We start from the raw sequence: 18,624 nt of genomic DNA on the forward strand, positions 1-18,624 counted from the left end.
TTCTTCACTGTTCTATTCTTAGGATTTAGAACAGGACTTAGTACACAGTAGGCTCTCAATAAATAATGACTATATTAACTAACATTAATCCTTTAATTTCTGTAGATTTCAGCCCAATGTTCCCAAGCCCAAAGGCACTGTCCTAAGGATTGTGTATGGATAGTCACAGATAGGTGATGGATCAGAATAGGACTTTGAACAGAAGCAAAGACATTTTTATTGACTAAGAACACTGGATGAATATATTCTCTCTGTACTCTGAGGAGCATGACAAATTTGTCTACCTTCCTGCCTCACAAATGTTAGTTAGTGTTGGGGTGGGGAGAGGGAAGAAATAAGATGCTAAGACAAGCAAAAGATCTCACAGTAATTTGAACGAAACCGTTTTGATAGCAGTTGTTATTGACTGAAGGGAGGTACCTTTCTTAGCCAGAGGGAAGCTGCTTGTGCATAGTTACGTGAGCCTATGGGAGAGAACTCAGACTGGAGTCAGAATACTGGGTTCCATTCCACTCTACTGTTGGGCAAGTTTCTTCTACCCACAATTTCTGCATATAAGATAGTAATATAAGTACTATCTCTACTAAACTTAATAGCCCAGTGAGTTTATTATTATGCTAGAGGCTCAGTGCACAAAATTTGTGCATGGTGGGGGGCGTCCCTCAGCCTGGCCTGCACCCCCTTGCAATCCGGGACCTCTCGGGGATGTCTGACTGCCAGTTTAGGCCCGATCCTGCAGGAGCCAGGCCCCTAACCACTCTGCATGCCTGCCTGATTGCTCCTAACCATTCACCTCCCTGGCTCATTGCCCCTAACTGCCTCTGCCTGCCTGCCTCATTGCCCCTAACTAGTCGCCTGCCTGCCTCATTGCCCCTAACCCCTTGCCTGCCTGCTTGCCTGATTGCCCCTAACCACTCTGCCTGATTGCCCCTAACCGCCTCTGCCTTGGCCCCTGCCACCGCGGCTTCGTCCAGAAGGACGTCCAGAATGATGCCCGGAAGGTCATTTGGCTGTCCTGTCTAATTAGCATATTATGCTTTTATTATTATAGATTATAAACACAATATATATTTATTGATAATATAAATATAAAATATTACATAAAATAATTATATAGAATTAATTATATATTATTATATTATCATAGGTAAGATTAACAATTATTCTGTAAGATTATCTAATTTTCATACTTAAATTTCCTCAGTTATTCTACCAAAAATTTATAGGCATTTTATTTTTTAAGATTTAATAGTCTGTTTTATTTTGGAGCAATCTCCTGTTTTGTTTTGTTTTCTCTTGAGATTTTTGAGAAACTGGGTCAGTTGTTTTTTTTAAACTGTCCCATATTCTCTATTTTTCTGAATATTTTTAAAGATGCTTTTTAATGTACTCTTCCATCTCTCATGATTTCTTTTAACTGGAAATCAGGTTCAATTAGGACCAGCTGAACATTGTGGTGGGCATGCCCTGTGGAATTGGAATTGCTGATCACTTCCTATTATATCTCATCAGCAGGCACATGGGCCAGCTTACTACGCTCTCAGTGATGCTGTTCTAACTTGGTTAGTTAGAGTAGAAGCCTCCTTATCTCTTCATCCCTATCGCCCACTTTCTCCTTAGAAATGAACAAATGACCTATAGGATGGTACTTTGTCCCGTTGCCCATCATTGACCAAATAAATTATTTCATCAATTTTGTAAAATGGTGATCTCCTAACTATCATTATAACTTGTGTTATATTTTTCATTTGGAAAAAAAAAGATTAAATTAAAAGGAAACAAATCTATAATGCAAGGCTGATTTTAAAGTTAATATATAGGTGAAAGAAATTTTTGTGTGGAAGATTTTCTTTTTAAGAAAGATCAGAGGCACTTTTTAAAGTATTAAAGGGAAGGTGGCTGAAAATCTCCAGCTCACTTTCATTGAGAAACTAGAAACTTCTATTTTAAATTTCTGTTTATTTTTAAAAGAAAGAACTAATTTTTTATACTTCATAAATCCTTAGTTTTAAGTTTTAAATCTTCCTTACTGTCTTGTATATTCTGGAATATTTAAGCTTTAAAATTGTCTAGTGAGGGCTTGTTTCATATATTCTTCATCTCTTTTCTCCTTCCTTCCTTCTTTCTTTCCTTCCTCCCTCCCTTCTTCCTTCCCTCCCTCCCTCTTTTCCTTCTATCCTCCCTCCCTCCCTCCCTCCCTCCCTCCCTCCCTCCCTCCCTTTCTTCTTCTTCTTCTTCTTCTTCTTCTTCTTTTTTTTTTTTTTTTTTTTTTTGCAGTGCTGTGCTTTTGGAATGTGTTTAGGCTAAAAAGGAAATGACTTTTGTCATTTTAATGGAACACTTAGATTATTGCTAAGCAGCACGTTCCATAGATGCATGGCAAGAAAGTGGTCAATTTATCATAGTTTCCTGTACAGTTCTTTCAGTTGCTCGCTTTTGAACTTCGGGCCTATTTTAATAGATCAGTGGAGAGAGCTGAAATAACACAGCTATTGGGTCAAGGTGATGGGGAAAGAAGAGAAGGGAATGGCATTTGTGCTCAACACTTAGCCTGGATTTCTGAGATTGGTCCCCCTCCTTCTTCCACATTCAGATGCTGCCTTAGATTTGGGCTATTATCATTGAAGTCCAGCTTGATATTCACGTGACCTGTTACCCCCTCTCTGACCATTACCCAACTTGAATAACTCATTGTCTATGGTCTAGCATATTATTCAACAAATAGCTCTAGGGGCCCCAGGGTGCCAGGCCCATGCTGGACTCTGGAGGTATGGAGGGCTCCAGGCAGAGTAGTCCTGCCTCTGTACAGCTGACATCCTCATGGGGAAAAAAGACAGCAAATGAGTGAATGGACAGGATGATTTCAAATAGTGATGATTCCATAAAGAAAATAGAACAGGGTGACCTGATGGAGGATGATGTGGGCTGGGGGGGGGGGGGGGGGGGGGTGGGGGGCGGGGGGAGTTACTTTACAGAGAGTGGCCAGGAAGGACCTCCCTGAGCAAGACCTGAATGATGAGAAGAAAGTAGGCATGCATCTGGGCATTCCAGGCAGGGAAAACTGCAAATTCAGAGGCCCTGAGGTGCAAATTAATGTGGCATGTTGTGGTGGCAGAAAGAAGGAGAGGGATCTGAGACATGAGCAGGGTCCTGATCATATAGGACCTTGGAGGCCAGGCTAAGAACTTTGGGGGTTTACGCTAATTGCAGAAGGAGGCCATTAGCAAGTTTAGCACAGGAGATGGAATGATCTGACTTTTGTTTTCACAGAGATCACTCTGGCTGCTCTATAGCAAATGGATTCGAGTTAGGACAACCTAGAGAAAACTTAGGAGCTGTAGTAGTCTCCAGACTCAGCATGGGCAGCTTCATTTTTTACATATGGAGAAAAACAATTTCTGTCCTTTGTAAAATTAAAATTTTGGTATTTCAGAATATCAGGAAGTGTTATCAGAGAATATGATGAATAAGGAAGAATATTTTTTTAAAATATATTTTATTGATTTTTTTTTTTACAGAGAGGAAGGGTGAGAGATAGAGAGTTAGAAACATTGATCAGCTGCCTCCTGCACATCTCCCACTGGGAATGTGCCCACAACCAAGGTACATGCCCTTGACCGGAATCGAACCTGGGACCTTTCAGTCCGCAGGCCTACGCTCAATCCACTGAGCCAAACCGGTTTCGGCAGGAAGAACATATTTTATTTCATGGCATATGATAAGCTTGATTCAATGAGACAATGGACCCTTTGTTTATTCAGTATTTACTGTTTTCTCTGTGACCACCAGTGTCACCAAAAGATACAGCTGTTTCATCCCCTATGTAATTATTTGATAATCATTCCAGTTAATAAACACAAAAACTTGCCTGCACAAAACTATGTTTAATAATTGAAAGTTATATTTTGTATATCACAGTCTTTATATTCTCTATCATTTTCCCCCTCTGCGTTGTTACTAACTCTGTCTTCAAATCCTAGGTCTTCTTGCTTCTGTTTTCTCTCAAATGAAATGACTCAGAATAGTAAAATATGTTTTAAAACTCTAAAGCACTCCACAAATATAAGTTTTGAAAGGTTGTAGTAACTTTTAGACAGGCTTTCAGATCCATACTCATAACAACTATGTAACTGAATCATATCCCTTAAATTTTTTTTTAAAGTGCAAATGCTCCATCTCACTGTTCTCTTCTTTATCCACCCCACCCCAATCCTGCACCCCAATGCCTAGCAGCACTGGGACTAGGGTGAGCAGAGTGAAAGAAAGTCATGCAAAACTGAGTCATGCATATTCAGGAAGAGATCCTTTTTATTTTAAAATGATATTATGTTCAACATGGATTTTTTTGGCTTTAATTTTGCTCTTTCAAAATGTTATATTAAAATATTTTTATCTTGATTACTGAGTTTTTTGACACCACCTTATAGTTTGCAACTGAACTAATTGCCTCTCTCTCACCCTAGTCCCTATCCTGCTCCCCTAAAAATTTGTCTCCTTCCTCCACGACTTCTTGTAGCCCAAGCCCAACCCTGGTCACGTCAGTCTATTTTTAAAAGGTTTTCTATGTGCATTTGCATAGGTTTAGATCTGCTACAGAATAAGTAGCTGTAGCAAAAAATGGGATGGTTGCAAAAGTTTTCAAGTGACATGGGAGCTTTAAAAATGAATTATACCTCTTCCTTGACCTTTTTACCTCCCTTAAGGAAGAAGCGGGTGGGGGCAGGACAGAGATAGGGAGGGACAAGGACGTTGGCACAGTTTGAAGATATCTTCTAGGACTGGAGTACATGGTATTTGCTCAGAAGATGACTGTGTTTGGGTTCAGGACTCACAGAATCATGTTAAATTAAGGCTCAGCTAGCAACGTGAGTCTTCATGATTACAGATGAGTCAAATATTTACAATTTCTAGAGGACCCACCGTAGTGCAGTTGAAGAGAAAACTACAGTCTATCTTCATTGTGACATGGGTTCCTGGTCACTTCACCTCTTCAGGTTAAGTCCCCAGGATAAAGTAGTTTGCCTCTCCCTCTTCTTAGTTTTCTGTATAGAGCATTAAAATTAGAGTCACGCTATCTGTGTTTGAAACACAGTTCTTCCTTTGATTCCTGTGTGGGTTTTAGCCTCTTGCTGAACATACTTCCTCTTTTGTAAAGTGATAATGATAATTCCTCCTTCGACAGGTGCCCAAATGATATCTGGAAGGGCTGTCATGACCTAACATAGGTGTTTAATAAATGTGTGATCATGAACCTGGCTAAACTATGTCATAAAATATTTCTAATTGGTTTATGTAAGGTGATAGATTCAGGCAGGCATATATTACATTCCTATTAATTATTCTTAATTATTCATAATATCTAAGACTTTGTACTAAAACTCATTTTTCCACTTGTAAATATTGATGATAATATGTATAAAGCAACTAAAACAGTGAAATATCAAGGGATTCAGGACACAAAATTTTAAATATGAAAATAGGTTTAACAACTCAGTTTTTTCATTCAATTTCAGCCTCAATTTCATATGAATATAATGTTTGAGAGACATGTAAAACATTAATTTATAGGATGTAGACCATTCAATTAAATATTCTGGAAGAAATTTTTAATTTAAAAGAAAATACAACTAAGTAAAAACCCAAAATAATTGTTTTTACTCTTTGCAATGGAAGTCTGAAATGTTTTTATCTTTTAACCTCAGATGCTAAATCAAACATCCCGACTTGAAATACAACTGCTGGAGAATTCATTATCAACATACAAGCTAGAGAAGCAGCTTCTTCAACAGACAAATGAAATCCTAAAGATTCAGGAGAAAAACAGGTGAGAATTGGTATATTCCAAAATTATTTAAACATGACTTATATCCTCCACCTCTCTGTTTAAAAAACAACAATAATTTGAAGTGGTTTGGGAAAAGTAAAAGAAAAGGAAAACATGAGGCCAAATTAATTTTGAGTATAAAAACAAAGGACAGCTGTCTGTCTCTCTCTTTCCCTCCCTCCTCATATACCCTGACTCTGGATCATTTTGCAGTTTTTGTCTTTCCATCATGATTCTTGATATAACACCTGGTATCATTTCCTACTGTGGAATTCTCTTTTTTAAGGGAAACTGCTTAAAAGTTGTTCTCTGTTCTGCTTGGCGGGTATGGCTCAGTGATTGAGCATCCACCTATGGAGGTCAAGGTTGGATTCCCATTCAGGGTGCATGCCCAGGTTGCAGGCTCAATCCCCGGGGATTGGGGAGGGGGGGAGCGTGCAGGAAGCAGCCCATCAATGACTTTCTCTCATTATTGATGTTTCTATCTCTCCCTTCCTCTTTAAAAGCAATAAAAAAAGATGTTTTGAAAGTTATCTCTATTCCATCAGTAAAGCTTAGTCGTGTTTGGAAATCCACTGCTGCTCAGGTGGAAGAGGCTGCCATGCGTCCCACCTCTCAAGGAGTCGGACTCCTGACCAAGAATATACTAATACATGGCTACTCCGAGGAACTTTCCCCTCATTGATTGCTAACTTCCATGGATAATTCAGGGTTTCCTCTATGTATAAGTCACACTATTTATTGTTAATGATATTTTTTCAGAACTATAACAATTCCATTTTCTAGCAACAGAGGTATTTCACAATAAACTCGGGGATTCATGTTCTAATTAGAAAATCAGTTGTGTGCTCCTGCTGACAAAAGCATGTATCTTTTATTCCTGCTCTACACCCCTTTCTTTTTGACCCTCAGTCATGACATTCCCTCATGTGTGGTTTCTGGGGGTGTTTTTCTGCTGGTGTGCTGTATCTCCTGACAGTTGTCCTATCTCTGTAATTGTCTGTGTGTTCCTGTTGAAGGATGCATTGTGTGCAATGGAGTGCTGGGGGTATATCTATTCTTAAACCAGGCATATTCTTCCATGAACCGCTTAGAAAGAGAGTTTGTCTTTTTAGGAACCAAAAGTACCCATTTGTGATATATAGCATACTTTCCCTATTCTGTTTATTGCTATTGTTATTTTCATGTGACAGAATTAGAGGAACTCTGCCAAGCACTTTCTAGAGCAATAAAGAAACGTGGGACCCCGGCCGATTCAAGTGGGTAGAAGGTCAAAGTCAAATATGAAGCTGTTTGATATATTTTAAAATAGCCTATTGGTCATCCCCACCTATTCCATAAATGAATTAATCCTCCAAAAGAAAAAGAAGCAATTTCTACATTGAAGCATCTCTGAAATGTAGGAACAACGTGCCTTCAGACAGCCAGGTCTGGTTTGGATCAGCTAATACACTTTGCAAAGGCGATTATCTAAATTAAGCTTTGCTTCCTCCCCAGGGAATGTCAGCGGTTGTGTCTGGGTGAGTGACTTACCAGTTTGAGTCGGATGGGGCCGTAGCTGCCATTTGGGTGAGCTGGCCCTTGGGAAGGTCTACTGCTTCTTTGGCAAAATAAGGAGGAATATTTTATGAACAGGATTATACTACATGATCATGCTGAGAGGTCCTGCTGATTTACATCCTGACAAATTAAATGCATCACTTGTAAGGTTGCAAGTGGATTTTTGGGGCCTCCTTAGATTCACTTCTTTACCCCCTAAACAGCAAAAGGCACAAAGCAGGAATACATTTAACAACATTTTTTATACTATTTGTTTTCCTAACAATCTAGTGGTAGTGACACCAAGAAGCTTCCTTCCAGTTTGCTTTCTTTAGGATCTTTTTTCTTTTGTTGGATGCTAATCCAACACTTGGTTTTGTTTCTTACCTCAAGGAAACAGCACTTGGAAGGAAGAGATGAGTAACTGGCCCATATAATTGCAATTATACAACCAAGAACCCAAGAAATGGGAAGCATTAATACTTATCTTACACACAGAAGGTTGGTTTGACCACAGAATGTGACATATAATTTTAACTTCTATTGGATCCCTCCAGTATGTTTCCTGCCCACTTCTGCTGAAAATAATAGAAAAGAGGGATGAGCAGTGAAAGATGCCATAATGCAAATTCCTTCAGCTGAACCAAATATATATATATATAGGTCTTTTGCTCTAAAGGTTTGGTCAACTGACCAGGTTTCAAGGCACCTGCCCATCTCTCACTTAATCCCAACTTCTTCCAATGTGGGAGCACAGCCGGGTGAAAATATATTCCAGAAGAAATTCTTCTGCCTCTCTGGGCTATAACAGGAAGGGACATCAACATTCCATGTATACAAAGATGGAGCATTTGGATTTTCTTGATACTTGTGTTTAATAAGGAGAGTGAGGACTAAGGAAATATTTAGTAGGGCCATCCAGAGTGAGGTGAAACTACACATGTCATGGTCATTCTGACATAATTTTAGCAAAACTACCTGCTGCCCGGCTATCTAACATCTGTGCCAGGTGTATTAACATAGTGTAAGAATGCTATTTCCTCCAACTAATTCTTCAAAGCATTTATTATTATTCCCATTTTGTATATAAAGAAACTGGAGTTCACATAGGTCAACTATGACCAAACAGTTAGTGTAAGACAGCATAAGGGTTCAAGTACATGATGACACTTTGTCTTAATTATTAGAAAAATATTTTTCCAACATGATGCAGCTTCAAGATTAATTGATGTGGTTGTCAACTTTTCCTCTTAACACAAACAAATATAAATTTGAGGAAAGGAGTAGGCCAGTTGTTTTTGGCCAATTGCTTTATAGATCATTATTTATTCCTCTTAATACTGGAGTAGGAAATATAAACTATTTATTTTACCTTGGGAATTTACGGAACTTCTTTGACAAGCCTCATCTATCTTCTAGCTGGAGTTTATGGAAAGTTATTATGTTAATTAATTTAAATGATTGAAGTGTGTGTAATTTTAAGATACTGAGTTATACCTTACAAACAATGTATTACAATGGCATGATAAAATATTGATTATTTAGTACCTAATCTGACCAAAACAATGAAATGTTAAATCACAGTCTTATTCATTAAAGCTATCTTCCATTTGATAAGTTCTTCACAAAATACTGAAGTAAAGTCTTTCTAACTTTTAGCATTAAATTAGGTTGAATTATGTTAGTTGTATATAGAAGGGATCAAGTAAAAGTATTTAAATTTATGCTGCTCTATTCTATACATCCTAAATGGAACACCTACAGATACTGATTTAATAGAATATATTTATCTCCTCTCATGCTTTTAAAAATGAATTTAATGCACATAATTTTTTAATTTAAATTTTGTTAGCCTTAGGATGTGACAGTGGAATAATTCTGCGTCAAACTAGAAATCTAAGGGCAATCTTAATTCTTTCCTTGCTCTGATTCCTTACAACTCAATAACGACTGTTGGTGCTCAGTTGCATCTCCTAAATATTTTTCCAATTCATCCTGTTCTTTCTGTTTTCACTGACTGTGTCTTAGATCAAACTCCTATTAATTCTTTTTTTAGCCTTTGCGGTAACCTCTGTGCCTTAAGGCTTACTGCCTCTCAAATCTGTCACCGAGAGCTCTGCCACAGCCTTCTTTTCAAAACCCAAGTTGGATTAATTCCCCCTTTTGTTTAAGTACCCCACACACTAATTCCACCCAACTTTTAAATCTCTAGACAGCATCTGCCAACTCCCTAATGATTCTCTGTACTGACTGAAGAAAGCTCAAGTTCTTTAGCATAGAACCTAGTCCTTGATCATTGTAATCCTAATTTTACAGCCTCACATCCACAGGCCTTCTTAAATTTTATAAAGTATGATCTGACAGCTAAGAGTATGAGCTCAGAGGCCAGACTGCCTGAATTTCACTTTTCCTTGATCCTGTTAAAACCGACTCTGCTACATATTATTTGTGTGACTTTCAGCAAGTTACTTAAACTCTCTGTGCTTTACGTCCCTAATTTGTAACATAAGGGTGATGAAAATAGTAGTGCGTGGACTTGATGAGAGATTGAGTTAATGCATATAATGCACTGACAACAGTGCCTGACGCACACAGTAAGTGTGAATTATGCCAATTGTTAGTATCACACTGGAGGCTTGATGTTATTTCAGAAATAATGTTTCACTTATCTGGAATGCCCTGCAGTTCTTTTTCAACTCCCAAATTTCTGTCCACCTTTCAAACTCAGATGTTACTGCAGATGTTTTCCCCTCCAAGAACCCTCCTCTGACTCTGTCAAATAGACTTATTCATGACAACTTATATGATAACTCTATACCTTGTTTTTTCCCTATTATTTTACTTATCCAATCACATTGTAATATGTGTGCGTGTGCGTGTTTATCTGTCTCTCTACTATTAGGATGTGAACTTCCGGAACACGAAGGCTGTGTTTATTTATCTTCATCTTCATGCTCTCAGGCACAATTCTCTACAGAAAGTATATATAGTATCAAATGCTTTTTGAATGTTGAATGAATGAAGAAGTGGTAAATGTTCCAGTAGTTCTATCCCAACAGATGTCATTCTCTGTACACACACACACACACACACACACACACACACAGCTGAAAAATATATTTTATGAAAAATACAAATCACATAGTCTACATTAAATATCATAAATATATTAATTGTTCTTAACATAGATAAAATAGAGATGGTGCTTTAACCATTATTCTGCATCCCCAAAAGCCCATTGCATGGCACCTAAAATTATCAGCCCACATTCTGTGGTTCAGTAATTCAGCCCAATTTTTAAATCTCTAGACAGCATCTTCCCAGGCCATTCTAGATTCGTGACTATTTACCAGATATCTCTGATTAATACAAAAGTAACACACTTGATTTAAACATTAAATTATGTGGAAGTGTAACAATTGAAAATCAAAGTCTCCCTAATTCCATATCTCCATCACCAGCAACCCCTGCAAAGAATCATCAACAGATTAGCAGATTGGTGCTTATTCTTTCAGACTTTTTCTATGAATGCTAAGATATATGTAAGTATATAGAGCATACATATTTATGTGTGTTTTCACAGACACACACCCCCACACAATTGCACACATACACAAACAAGTACATGTTTATATGATGCACGGGTACAGATTGTAACTATTTTTAAATGCTGAGTTTATTTCTACCTCATAAAAATCTATCATGAATATATTACACATGTAACTATATACAGATATTCCTCATTCATTGCCATAGATGTACTATAATTTTACATTCTCCGCAAGAATGCATAAGCTTCCTAATTTCTCCAAACCTTGCTAGCCATTTTATTAATCTTTTCTATCTGAGAGGTTAACTTGTGTGTCTTTTCACATTTATGACCATTTGCATTTCTTTATCTCTGTCTAGCCTTATCTTTGCTTTATTAACTCATATAAGCTCTGTAATGAATGCTAAAGTTTTTCATGTATGTAGCAAATATTTTCTCTAATCAGTCATTTATTGTTCAAACTATTTTTATAGAAATATACATTTTTATGCCATGAAATGTATCTTTTATTTTCCTCTTGATTTCTGACTTCTACAACATATTTTACTTATCCTTATTTACTCCAAAACTTTAAAACATTTATCTGCCAGTGTTCACTTGTATTAATCTATACTTCTGTCCTCATTTGAATCACAATAATTAACTTTATATTTTTAGAGAGAATTTGCTTTGTACAAGTATAAATTGAAAGTATAAATTTAATCCGAATTTACTATATACCCTCTTTGAATGAGGAAGAAATATCACTTTTTAAAATCCTATTTGCAACACAAGTTGACACTACATTTTCAAAATAAAAGTTAAAAATGGAAACATCTGTAAGTAGGTCCAGACAGATAAAATGAGAAGATTTCTATATTTTCACATCTTCCCCCTTGTCTAAGAGCTATATTTACACACATAGAGCTTAGGCAGCTGTCACCGCTGTGAATTCACTGGCTGCTAAGTTAAGAACTCTATTGTGGGAAACAATTTGAAAGGGAGAGCTTTTTCTGTGAAAGCTTCAAGATGTGTTCAATGATTTGAAATATTTCCAATAAGATATGTGGGATGGGGCAAGCTGTGGACTGAGGAGGAAAAGTTAACCAAAAACTTTAAGTAAGGCTTTGTATACACTCAATTAGAACCCTTCGCTGAGGTTCAAGACCTAGATCATTTTGTTTATTTTATTCTTCATTAAAGTGCACCTCTGCCTCAAGCTAGAAGTGAAGTGCCAAAATCCTATATATGTCTCTTCTCAAAGTGTTTGCAGAAAGATGGGAAACAGGAAGTCCCGAGAATCCTGTGAGAAACTCTGTCTTTACATTTGTAGCTCGATTTGTATATTAAGTTGTAAGTGCACAGTTTCTTAAGTTGCTGTTCCATGGAACACTGATTCTAAAAACTGCATCTTAATAAAAAGTGTTTATTTAATCTAGGCTTCTCAATAACTTAACACTGGAACTCATAACCAATAAAAATACGAATGTACTCTAGAAAACACTAAGCTGGAGTTTGGGATCAGCATCAGGTTTTAATTATACATAGAAACCTAAACTAAACGTTTTGCTAAAGGCCATCATCACAGAAAATATGCCTTTGCTTATCTAATGTTAGGACACTGGAGCTGTAATGTCCTTCAGATCGAGTTTTACATATAGAGGCATTTATGCCTATCTGAGGTGAATAGGGAAAATGTAAAAGAACCAATAAAAGGCTTCAGGACAAAATGGGATATGATCCATATATTGAGTAAGAAAATTAAATTTAATGGCAGAACTATTAAGGCAGAGCAGTGTTTAAGAAAATGACAGTTGGGATTAAAAAGAAAACCTGACTTGGCTAAGTCGTTTGTTTTTTATATATGTGAAAGATGGAAATGTTGAAATATTGTGAAAGCAAACTCCCAGAATAACCAGACGGAGAGCAGCAAATAATAAGGAGATGATGTAAAGGTAATGCCTTGATTCCTCATAAAATGTAAATGGATGATCTCTCCCCCTAACCCCCACTCTCCCCTACCTTCCCTCTGAGGTTTGATCAACCAAAGGTCTTGTATGCAAGCATATAAGCATAACTAATGGACACAGACACCAGGGAAGTGAGGGCATGAATGGGGGAGGGGGATGGAGGGATAAGGACACATATATAATACCTTAATCAATAAAAAATTGTAAATGGGTGGAAAAAGGTAGAACTTATATTATTCTAAGTCAAAGAGATGAGACCCAAATGCTAGTTGTCCCAACACTGGGATGTTGTGGGTAGATTTCTAATTTGATGAGTTAGAAGACAGCTTTTTATTTTGGTTCTGATACAATATGTGCACAGTTTTGGACAAAATGTTTTAGATTATTACCTATAAACTGAGACTTGTAATAGCTACTCACTCCATATCTCTATATTGCTTTCAGAATTAAATTAGATAAGAGTTTTAAAATACTACACAACTATAATGGTATATTTCAACAATGTAATTAATAAGAAGAGATAGCATATGCATTTTTCTGGCAAGAAAGTTTTGGATTCAAACCATTTTGGAAATAGTGAAGAGGAAGGGCTGACTTCCCAAGTAGATAATAACCAATGGATGAGAAGTATCAAAAGCAAATAGTCTTTTGGAAGCCAAATATAAAGAGAAGACAGAAGGGAGGGATGAGCAATATCAAAGTAAATGGAAGGGTCAAGAAGAGATCAGTCTTGCCTGAAGAACTCTAAAAAGTTATCATTATTGCCAAAACCGGTTTGGCTCAGTGGATAGAGCGTCGGCCTGCGGACTGAAGGGTCCCAGGTTCGATTCCGGTCAAGGGCATGTACCTGGGTTGCGGGCACATCCCCAGTGGGAGATGTGCGGGAGGCAGCTGATTGATGTTTCTCTCTCATCGATGTTTCTAGCTCTCTATCTCTCTCTTCCTCTCTGTAAAAAATCAATAAAATATATTTTTTAAAAATAAAAAAAATAAAAATTAAAAAATTAAAAAAAATAAAAAGTTATCATTATTATAAAGGTTACACCTAACAAATAAGGTTAGTAGAGAATTGCTAGAGTTCAAAAGTTATTAAAGGAATTCCAAATGAAGAAATGAGATGAGAAAATAATGGGAAGAGATAAATAACTGGTAAAACCTGCCATATGGAAAACATTGTCATAGGTTTCCATGCATATTATTTTTGCTTGTAGTTTACATGCATATTATTTTTTATGCATATATTTCATTTCAAATTCTGTGCCATGTCTGTGATGCAGAGCAGGCTTCTTGCTTGTATGAGCAACCCCTTCTTTACATGAATAGCTATTTTAAGATGACAGCTATGTTGATGTCTTTTGATACCTGGTAGTCATGGTGCTTTAAAGGTTGTTTAGTGAATTGTGGAAACTAATTTTCCTTCCAGCATACTAAATGTATATTCCGTTTACTTAGGAAATAGATATTCTTCCACAAATCAGTGTCCAGAATTGTTTTCTTTGGCACCAGGATTTCTTTGACAAACTTTCTATTCACAGCTCTTTCCAAATTATCCTGAAAAGCAAAACAAAAAAAACTCCTTTCTTAACATCTCAGATAGTGGCCATCTTTATATGTCCTCTTGATGAGCAAGAAATGCATCCAAAGTAGAAAGTGGAGAAACATTGGTGCAAATATTTTTTATAGTATTATGTCTAAAATTGAAGTTTCTTATAGCTTCTGTTACTTTATTTGAGGTTTTCTCTCTAAAAATAAACCCTTAGAATAGGAATAATAGTGTCATTTTACATTTTGTATAGTGCTGAGAGCACTATTGGCACTTAGAGAGTAATAAATACAAATTATAACTATAGCGTGTTATTTTCCAAACCAGAATCTTACCTACTGAGTAGGAAGACTAAAAGGCCAATGCTCATCTGACTTCAGGAACAAAATAGTGACTTAGAATTTTTATGTAGCAGTATATGACTATAGCATCCACATTTTTATCTTTAAAGTATCATCATTTTAATAGTTAATTATGAGGTTTCTTGGTAGTATACTATAACTTATGAATTTAAAAGACAATTTTCTTATAAGTCAATTGACTCTATATTATGGACATCTTGTATCTTATTATTGTCTTAGGAGAAATGAAAATAATTTTAAAATAAACTGAAAATGAATTATGGTTAATTCTCAGATCTGAAGGCCAAATATTAATGGGCACAAAGAAAACCTCTTCTGACATCCATAGACGTACACTAATCACTTAGCCATTAGAAATATTTTTTGTTTGTTTTGTTTTTCAATCACCAAGTTCTCCAGCAGCAAGTATTGACACAGAAGAAAATGCTAAAAGGCTCTGGATCGTACCTATCAGTACTCCTTAGAGATATGGTCTTTCATCTTACTCTGATTTCCTTGCCTAAATTTTTCATTTCCAAAAACATTTTAAAAGATATTAATGATCATCACATTTTCCCCAAATCACTATATCAAATTTGCTTAAGGCTCAGTCAGGGTTGAGCACCCTTCACTGTTGTTCTGTAGAAGGAACGCAACTCAGAATAGAGGCCTGGCTTTGCTTTTCTTGCACAAGTCACAGAGTTGCCCTTCCCAGGTCTCAATGCAAAATGTTCATGTGTGAATCTGGGAAGGGTACCAAAGGTGCTGTAAATTAATAGGATCTTATACTCAGAAGCATCCAGGTGTTTTTCAGCCTTGGTTCAACAGGCCACTTTCCTGCCACATTCTGGGCCACATCCTCTTCAAGGACAGATTTGCTGGCAGAGATCTGGAATGCCCATGAGCAGTTCTCATCTTCACACTTAATCTGTGTGAAAGATCATCAGACCTTCCAGCTCATCTCCCAGTATATGGAGTTGGAAAATTCGGCTCTTCAAACATGCTCTGTTTTATTATTTAAGTATTAAATTTAAAACATTCCCTAGTGTCCCTTTTATGAAAATGTATAGAAATGATTCAGTGCTGTATTTCTCCAAGGTAAATTAAGTGCCCAGTCTGGTATGTTACATTTGGATAACACCTTGTAAACTAACAACTGGTGGAACCTTCTGAAAACAGAACTGAGAAAGCTGAATAAGGCTTTTCCTCTAAGGAATACCAGTACATTATACACTCTATAAACTGTAAATGCTTTTTATTTCCAGTCAGTTGCTAGGGTCCAGGAGTGCTTCTGCATTCACTGTCATTTTAATGAGCAGTCTGCAAGGGGGGTATCCTCTGAAGAGCTGGAGAGAAGGTTCTCAGTGGAAGACTGCATCGCCCTGAGCAAAACATCTCAGGCCCTGTTGTAAGACCAGGCCACCAGCTGGTTGTCTTCCTTTTTGAAACCATTCATGTGGTGGTTTTGAAATTGGTGGTGTTTTTAGGGCTCATTGTGAAACTTAGGTTGAAAGATAAAGTAAGCTGATAGTGGAGCAGGTATCAAAAATCCCAAGAAAACTAATTCATTGTGGTTTTACATAGCTTATTCTCTGGTCACATGGTTTCTGTGTAGATATTCTATTCCCTGAGCCCACAGAACTGTTGTGAAATTTAATCACTGTTAATGTTTTAAGAATCCCAAATGAATGAAGCAAAGTAAGTAAAAAAATAGTTTCTCTGTTTTGTCCATACTTTTTTCCTGAACTTTTCCTCTCTCTTATTAGAACTATTGCCTTAATGAAAGTCAAACTGTATACAACTTGTCCAGACTGTAATTGTTTGGGTCCAAGTCAGCTTCCTTGGATATAAGATAAACCCCAGGATATAAATTATAGTTAGGAAACAAAAGTTACTCTGACAACAATTGGTCTAATAATTCTTCATTTGACATGTCACTTCTATTATATATGTAATATACAGATATGTATATTGTGAATCTCTCACAAAATATTTCTATGGTGAATTATCTAATTAATATTTATAACTAAATAAACGTAAAAACAGTGGGATCACAGTTTTTTGTATAGCATTTTTAAAACTAAGTCTTTTCTTCATTTCCTTGTAGTTTATTAGAACATAAAATCTCAGAACTGGAGGGAAAGCACAAGGAAGAGTTGGACACCTTAAGGGAAGAGAAGGAGACTCTCCAAACCTTGGTTACTCGGCAAACATATATAATCCAGGAACTCGGGAAGCAGCTGAACAGAGCGACCACCAACAACAGTGTCCTTCAGAAGCAGCAGCTGGAGCTGACGGACACAGTGCATAACCTCGTCAACCTATTCACTAAAGAAGGTGGTAAGAATTTCTTTCTCACTTTGGGGTAATAAATATGTTATTTAATATGGTGCAAGTACATATTCAATATGACTTTCTGTGTTGCATTGATTGCTGTGTAAAAGCAGCAAAAGAACTTTATTTTTAGAAGCATCTGACAAAGTGTGCACTGACAATGTTCTCATATTTTTAACTTCAGAGCAAGTTTTCATAAGCTTGAATTTTTGCATTCACAGTATCTTTCTAAAAGAACTGTCTAGTTCCTTCTTTCTCTCTTGGTCTTTTTTAGCCTTAGATAAAATTTATGACACTGTCACAGACAAATATTTGGTGTTGTGGTGTTAGACAATTATATAGGACAGAAATTAGTCAGTGTTAAATATTAGGTAACAGTGACAGAGTTTCAGGAGGGTTCCCATTTTAAAACTAATATTAATTATTTCCTGGAAGCAGGGGGAGGAGGGTGGGGGGAGGGAAGAGTTGCCTGTAAAGAAAGGGAGATATAGATGTTTCTAAAAACTATTATGAGGGGACAAGAATTTTTGTTCCTAAAAGTCTTTATTAACACATTATAAAACCCGTATCACTAATGCTTAGTTGTGTGTGGAAAAGACCTAACCAGGGCATCTGGGCATATTTATTCTGGGGTGTCTTTGGAAATAAAAAAATTCAATATTATTAGAATGTCTGGAGCTATTTAACCATTTTAAATATTGCAGGCCCGTGTCTCATCCATCCCTCTGTCCATCCATCCACCCAACAATTATTGACTCAGTGCCTGTGTGTACTTATCCACTTTAAGCTGAACCTCTCCTGAGCCTCAGGAGAGCTCTTCAAAGTTTGGAGCTTAAGGTCATCTTCTGTAGTTTTGCTTGCTAATCAGCCTTTCCCAGAGTGGATGGAATGGTAAATGGTGATGAGTGAAAGAGAACACCACTTACATCTGAAAGTTATGATTCTCATGAAGTTATGGCTTAGGAGAGCCAGTCACGTAATGGTTCAGTGTGCATATGCACTAGACCCAAAGTGGGGCCTCCTCTAATTCAGTAGTGGACTTCAGCTCTATGAAAAATTAGCTCAATTCCATACGTTCGTGCATAGATATGGATGCAGAAGATAACTCCATATCATGATCTTGTTTTAAAGACTTTTCATATTTCTGTATTATACTCCATTACCTTGAGTTACATCTCCTTTAGATAGTCAACACAAACCTTTTCTACTCTCTGTAAGGAATATCTTTTAAACAGTGAGTTCCCTGAGCTCTGTCAGGGTGTGCTCAGAAATGAGACTGGGAAGGAAAAACCTGCTAATGAGTCCGAGCCTGCCAAAACCTTGAGTGAGAGCCCACTGGAAGGAAAGCATGGTAGGATTTTGCCAGAGAATTTTAATAGAGCTCATGAGTATTTAGAAATTAAGTATTAATATGAGACATATCTATTCTCATATTGAACTGAATACATTTGGGGAAAGATTGAAAACATATTTTTCTTATCATCCTGAGACTTAAAGCACATGGAGTTAAGTAGTTCTGTTTTTTTCATGATGTTAGAAATATC

At 36.8% G+C, this 18,624-nt stretch overlaps 1 protein-coding gene across 5 annotated transcripts in view; it reads left to right on the forward strand.

Annotated features, from left to right (window-relative positions):
* The window catches only part of ANGPT1 (angiopoietin 1), a 278,415-nt gene that overhangs the window by 149,196 nt on the left and 110,595 nt on the right, over window positions 1–18,624 (forward strand). For 4 of the 5 annotated variants that reach the window (XM_070392098.1, XM_070392096.1, XM_070392099.1 and 1 more), the window contains exons 3-4: window positions 5,703–5,824; window positions 16,854–17,086. In XM_070392098.1, the coding sequence (XP_070248199.1) occupies window positions 5,703–5,824; window positions 16,854–17,086 (355 nt within the window). The remainder of the gene's footprint in view (window positions 1–5,702; window positions 5,825–16,853; window positions 17,087–18,624) is intronic. The other variant, XM_070392097.1, reaches the window with a different exon arrangement.

Source organism: Myotis yumanensis, unplaced genomic scaffold (assembly GCF_028538775.1).
Source record: "Myotis yumanensis isolate MYYU_CA2020_CCGP unplaced genomic scaffold, mMyoYum1.0.hap1 SCAF_15, whole genome shotgun sequence".
NCBI classification, from domain to species: Eukaryota; Metazoa; Chordata; class Mammalia; order Chiroptera; family Vespertilionidae; genus Myotis; species Myotis yumanensis.